Raw genomic sequence first — 7,320 nt, forward strand, 5'->3', positions numbered from 1 at the left:
TAACTTGATTCTCTGGTGTATAAAGAAGGATGAAAAATCTTTAACAGTGGTTAAAAATGACAACCCTGGTAATATATGTTGGCGCAAAGGCTCAAAAGACAGTTTTGTTATGACTTTTCTATTTTTGATTTTTTTTTTCCTACCAAACTGGTTCAAATCACCAGCCACTGTGGATGAGGTATGGAACTTGAAGAGTGTGGCTTGGTGGTTACGAGTTAGCTTCAGTTTGTTGCTGTGAATTATTGCATCAGAATTAGGAAAGGTACAACACATACACTGAAATGTTTTTCTTAACTTACAGTTTTCAAAAAGCAAGGATTAGTGCAAAGTGCAAACAAACAAACAAAAAGACAAGTACTTTACCCTTTTTATGCATCATGGTTAAGTGAATGAATTTTTAGGAGTTAGGAAAAAAAAATTGTTGTTATAAATCATCAAAAAACTCAAGCTCTGTTCGATTTAAAGATGGAAGAGACGTGCAGTCTGCGGGATAATAACATCTCTCACTGCAAAGTGCAAACAAATGATATATCTATTTATTTAGCTGGGCCCAAAAAGGTCCGCTATTGTATAGTATGGGCCTCTATTTAACAGGACCCCATCAGGTCAAAAAGACTCGTCAATATCAGAGACTGGCTTTGATACAAAAAGATCACCAATAATGCAAAGATTATATCTTAATTAATTAATGTAATCAAAATTACTCAAGGAAAAAAACACTGCTTTTGCATTCAAAAATTTGACCGTTTTAGTGGAGAAATATATAATACACCATGAACTTGGCATTAGTGCAAGTGAGAGACTCTTTATAGTCTTTTGTTAAAAAAGCAAAGGCTATTTAGGTTAAAAACAAGGGAGCCTATTGATTAACATATTCACTAATCACATTTTTTTCCTTTTATTTTGTTTTGGCATCTTCCTAATATCTTAACAAATTGTTACTTTGTTTAGTCTTGTGTAATTACTACTATTCAGTTAATGTTTAGAGTTAGCTACATAGAACTGTCCATCTGGTGATCGGGAGGACGAAGCATCATACATACATAACCATTCATTAATCTCTGAAAAACTTTGACAATCAATGTTACCGTATTTATCATCTAGATTATTAAAAAAAAAAAAATAGGCAACTGATATAAACAATTAGTGATGTATTACATATACTACTTTATTTTATTTTTATGAGTGGAAATATGTTTAGACTTTAGTTAGAGTTTAATTTAATGTAAGCGAGAAACCCAAGTCCTGGAAATACGGAAGGGATATTTGACCCTTTTAATTTACACCTTTCAATCACAGATGTATTATTATTTATTATCTCAATTTTTCCATAAACATCGAAGGCCCATTTATTTTTTAAATTATTTTTTTTATTAATAAAAGATTAATTGATTGCAAAAGCCCAACTTCTCCACTAAGCAATGTTTAGTTTTTTAAGACACATCAAGGTTAGTGTTACGTTATTTTTTGTCTTTCTAAAAACATCACTTTTTGTTGTTGTTGTCGTCTATTTCTTATTCTGTGAAAAGCGATATAAAAAGGTAAAAAAGATAACAAAAAGGAAAGTTTTAAAAGGCTGGTTCTCTCGGTGAGAATTTTTCATGGTTACGCAAACTTAATATGACTTAACAAAACAATTATGATAGAAAAAATTAGCATGATCGTTACTAAAGGAAAACAGAAAAGAGTAAAAGACAGTATATGAAGCGGAAAGGAAAAAAAAAAGCTGAAAATCTAATTAATAAGATTACGGAAAGGATTAAAGGACGAAGAAAAACAGTGAAAGGTGAATTACACATATTATATTTATGTTTCCAAAACATATTTTGTTGACCAAGAAAGTAAAATGGTGTGTAAAAGTAACAAAGTTAAAGAAAACTATCTGGCCAGTTTAGTTAAAAGTTAGGTTACGAATGTTTTTATGAAAATTGAGTTTCAACAGAGTTATGCGTTCTATACAGTATTAAGATATTCTCTCGTTACATAAAAGAATAATACCTCTAATACGTAAACTTGTTGATTTCTTTGTCAAATTAGTTGCAAAGATTAATAGACTGTGCTTTGGTGTCTATAGGGAATGTTAAATATACAGTACTTGAGCGTCTTTCAAAAAGACTAATTACGTCAATGAAATATAACTAAAAACAGTTTTTGAGTTTCAATCTCAAAAATAGAGTACTTGAGAGAGCTTGATTAACATCAATGAAATGAAGTTAAAATACAAAGGAAAAAAGGTTTGAGTATCGATCTAATAAACTCGGATTGAGTACTAAGAATTTGGCTCTGAAATAATTGGAGTAAAAAGGTGCAACGAAGGCCTAGCGAGTGCGCAAAAACCTTTGGTAGAAGGAATGAGCACGTGTGGTTGTTGTCATCACAAAAAAAGGTCACTATTATGATTTCCCTCTTAAAGCCATATCTCGCTATCATTGGCCCCATGTCATTTCACATCATACATATACCTACAACAAACACAATATGCCTACTTACACTCATTCATGCATGCATACAAGTCAGTTTTTTCTTTGTACATACTTTCCTAAAACTATTATACAACAAACTATATATAATAGGGTTCACACTTGATATGGAGATGTCCCAAATTAGTAATAAAAAGTTAAATGTAAACTATCTATATATCATCCTATATATCCTCGAACAAAAAAAATCACTTTATATATATGTGCATATGGATTAGTTTTTCATATGTGAATCATTCCAATTCACTACAAAACTTAGATGATATAGCTTCGCCATTTGTTACACATATAATTTGTAGCTAATATTTGTAACGATTAGTTACTAATTAGTGACAAATCTTTTTTACTAGTGCAATGGTTCATCATCTTTCTCGTGTTTTAGTTTACTGGATGATACAAGCAGGCTAGGAATCCAATTATTAGCCTTTTATAGTATGCCCCTCTACTTTTCATTGACACTCACCCCGCAAGAGATCACTCGCATCATTCGCGCCTAACTTGACCCCCAGGCACACACCAGTTGCGAACATTTGATTGAAAATGTCACATATATTTCTTCATACTATATATTAACTATGTTCTATATATCAAAATTTCCTTTCTATGTATAATATTTATTATTGAATATTATTAACCAGAAAAACTTTATATTGACTGTCAAAATTGTCACGACAAAAGAACGCACTAAAAGAAACTAAAATAATGAGCAACGTTCAGTTTTTTTAAAATATATATCTTGTAAATTATTATATATAAGATTACCAAAATATGGTTCTCAAACTTTTTTGGTGTAGTATTTTTTTAAAATAAACGATAAACATTATTTTTGGGATATTTTTTGCATTGTTATTTTATGGATTAGTTGGTTTTCCGAAAAAAACTTATATTATCAGCATGTATATATGTAAGGTACTTTTCCTACTACAGTGTCTTCGTGGTCGTATATACTCGTATGAGTCGTTACAACCAATAGAATTTTATCAACATGACCACTCATAAGACGTAGCATTATCATGATCAACCATATTATATATGTTATATTCATTGGATCGACAAATCTAACAAATAAACAAGTAGTTTTGATCGATGCCCACTTCTATTCACACTTCTGTACTTCTGCCACTACATTCTTGGACTGCTTCTGCTACTAAATACCCCACAATGGACCAGTTTTTTTTATAATTATTCAATTTATAAAATTGATAAAGACAAATGCTTGTATATAATCATTATATATATATATATATATAAACTAAGTAAACAATTACCCATCGTAGTCCTCGATCAGATCCCACACTTAAATTAATTTATAACACTCGCTTAGTGCTGATTTATCCACTAAACAAGCTTAACTCGTTCCAAGATTCCAAAATTTTGGTAGTATATAATAAAACATAACTATCGGTTTCTAAAACCTCAAAAAGAAATTAACTAAATGATTTTATATTTTCAAACGTTTACGAAATTGTAATACCGAATACTAACTAAACTAGCATTATTTAAGTGACTGCTTCAATTGTTGTCTCCAAGCACAATCTTGAATTATAATTTTGTATCTCTTGTTTTAGAGACTAACTTTAAAGTAAAGAATTATGCTTTTTAAAATTACTTATTCGTAATTTTTGATAGGAATTAAAACTAATATTTATCCTAAGTTGAATATGTATCCGTAGATTTGTTTTTAATTGCACTATCATCATGTGGTGAGATCTCTGACCTAATCGAAACGTGATATAGATCCAGATCTTGTTCCATTGTCGTAACTAAGTCTACATCTTTTAATTTATCTAAATTGCTATCATCACTATTAACTTTGTTAAAAGTAATAAAAACAATCACGTATCATTATCATAATACCCATCACCCTTCATCGTATACATGTGAAAGTTTTGAGATATAATTGAGAGCTGCTTAGTTATAACAGTCCCGAATTGTCGAAATTGTTTCGAAATAATGATAGATGCGAAAGCTAGGCAAAAGAACAATATGGACCATTAAATGATAATCATATGATTTTGAGAAAGAAATATAAATTTTCACAAGTTTGGAAAAAATACAGTTGGGTGCTTGTCTTTTCTCTGGCATCTTTTGCTGTCTCTTTACTTCCTTCTTGTTTGTTGGTTTTTGGTTTTTGGTCTTATTATTTTCCCTTTTTTATTTTTCCTCTTTATGGACCATATTCATTTAACTCTTCCCACTCATGTTCGTATCTCTTAGTTATGAATTTATTTATCAAAACTATTAAAAAAAAAAGAGTTAAAAACTAAAGAAAAAAGTTATAAATCAAGGTTCGTCAAAACTTTGGAGCCGAGTCCAAATGATCAAAGTGTACATACAGCGAAATCGAACTCGAAACTTTAGCAAATTTTCGGTCTTAAAGTTGAGGTCAGTGAACACCTTACTCACTAGTAGTCAAGTTTGATCACTTTTAGACATCCCCACTTGTATGTGTAGTGCATATGATTTAATTAGTATGTATATCTTATACAAATGTAGTAAACCCAAGAGATATTTGTTTATATTTTCGTGAGAAAGAAACTTGTTACTTAGCTTGTTGTTACTATCAATGTAACTCTTCAAAGGATAAAGACTCTTTTAAACGAGAGAATATATGTTGTCTGTAACGTAAAACAAAAATTACATATTACGAAACACATTTCGTGATACGTGATTGATATTTAGTATCACCATCTTATTCAAGTGCAATTTACGGTAATTAGAGTACACACTATTCCATAATTAATTACCTGCAGAATAAAACCATGTTCTCGCAATGCTTTCTCTTACTTTACTATAAATTTAGTGTAAATATGTGTACAGATATGCTGATATGCACATGACCATCTCTCAATATATCTATTGATACTCTTATTTAATCTTTTGATGCTACTATGGCATGTGACTAGAGGTGTGGTGTTATATCTTTATATATAATCTTCTTGACCCTAATGATGCTTGACCCATGATCTTAATTTTAATTTACTTTATCTTTTCCATTTTTTCTGTTTTGTTTTGTCCACTTCTCCCCTCTCTTAATTTTTGTAATCAGTATTCTTAAAACTTCTGTCCAAGAAGTTGGATCTAAACATCGTCATCTATTAATATACCTTACAAACTATTAAAAGTGCAATTAAGAAAAAGGTAGGTAAATGTTGCTGTTTTCTTCATTTTCTTCTTTTCTTTTCTTTTCCGAAACGACTACAAATCTTGATATATTTAAGTTTTCTGTGGCATCTTAAACTGGTATGAACATCTACAATATATATATATATATATATTTACTAACTAGCAACTACAACTATAGTCGATTGGCTGTGCTTGGTCTTGATGTTGTTAGTAGACAACGTAGACAAAATATAGAGTTATTACTTCTTTACTCTTTGAGCTTGCATAATTGCATATACATGTGTATGAAGCAAACGTATACACACACTGACACAGTGACACACATATATATTAGCTAATATTAGCATATGTATCATATAATTACAGCGAATGAAATGGACCGACAAGATGAGCAGAGATGAACATTAGTAAATTTAATTAATCTTTTCACATAATTTCTTAGCTTGCATGTGCAGTTCACTCTCTTCAAGGTTCCTTGTTCCAACTACTAATTTAATACTATACTATATGACTATATCAGAAAAGGTTCCAAAGTAGATATCTCCATATTACAGTTATATACGTATACCCAATTCCGACTCCCCCGAAGTAAACAAAAACTAACAATTATGTGAAGCATTGTTGATCAAAAACAAATAATCACAATCCAAAGTTTCTAAAATCGTCTTTGCAAGCATTAAAGAAAACAATTACGTCAAGCATTGTTTATCAATAATAGGTGTTAGTATTCAACAGATATCATGATTTATAACTAGAAATTATTATTGATTTGTGTAACATTTGTCTTCTTTTTGTTTCCTGAAAATACCAAAAACAATAGGGCCAATTAATTTTAACAAGTCATTTTCTGATTTGATAACCTTTTCTTTTTCTTTCTTATATGATGTATGACTCGCATGTTATAGTTAGGTCAATAGGAGTTGTAACTTAAAATCTGGAGCCGTATACTATAGGTTTTTTCGATTACTAATAGTAAATTATTTTGTCTAATTACCATTTATGAAAAGTATTATTAGCATGCCTCATCTAAAAGGTCGTTTACCACAAATAAATCCACTAACATACAACTATAAAAGAAGAAAATTATAAACACTCACTTAAATATGCATCATTTATGTATAACCTCAAAATAAATAAGAGAATCGACTTTTAGTATTTCCTTAACTCAATTTCAATTCTTTTTCTATTTTGTTCACAAAACTAATAAAGAGAAAAAATTTAAAAATAAACAAAGTTAAAAAAATTGGAAAATAATAATAAAGGAAAAAAGGTAGAGGTGCTTTTTNGACCTGCCCGGACCTTTTCCTCGTCGACGTATCCGAAAACCTCCTCACCGGAATCATCCCAAGAAGCTTCGGAAACCTCCCGAATCTCCAAGAGCTTCAGCTCAGCGTTAACCAGCTCTCCGGTACGANGCTACTACTCTTCTTCTTCTCTCTCCTTCGGTTTGCTCTGTTTTTCTTTTTATATATTTCTATAAAAACAAAGTAAAAACCAAATCCATGGGGTTCTTCGCTTCACAATCCCAACGCACTTCTCTCTCAATTCTTCCTCCTCCTCTCCCTCTTCACCAATGCCACGCAACCCTAGATTCTGCTTCTTCCCCTTCCTCTTCTTTCTCTTTAAGTCCTCTGTTTTCTTCTTCATCCCCTGTTTCTCCATAGACGAACAAGGTCTAGCTCTCCTCTCATGGAAATCTCAGTTAAACATCTCC

At 30.8% G+C, this 7,320-nt stretch overlaps 1 protein-coding gene across 2 annotated transcripts in view; it reads left to right on the forward strand.

The window, feature by feature from the left end:
• The window catches only part of LOC104726148 (probable LRR receptor-like serine/threonine-protein kinase At4g26540), a 4,823-nt gene continuing 4,530 nt past the window's right edge, over positions 7,028–7,320 (forward strand). Inside the window, exon 1 of one of the 2 annotated variants that reach the window (XM_010444941.1) lies at positions 7,028–7,314. In XM_010444941.1, coding sequence (XP_010443243.1) covers positions 7,180–7,314 — 135 coding nt within the window. In that variant the 5' untranslated portion in view covers positions 7,028–7,179. The remainder of the gene's footprint in view (positions 7,315–7,320) is intronic. The other variant, XM_010444943.1, reaches the window with a different exon arrangement.

Source organism: Camelina sativa, chromosome 11 (genome assembly GCF_000633955.1).
Source record: "Camelina sativa cultivar DH55 chromosome 11, Cs, whole genome shotgun sequence".
Classification (NCBI taxonomy): Eukaryota; Viridiplantae; Streptophyta; class Magnoliopsida; order Brassicales; family Brassicaceae; genus Camelina; species Camelina sativa.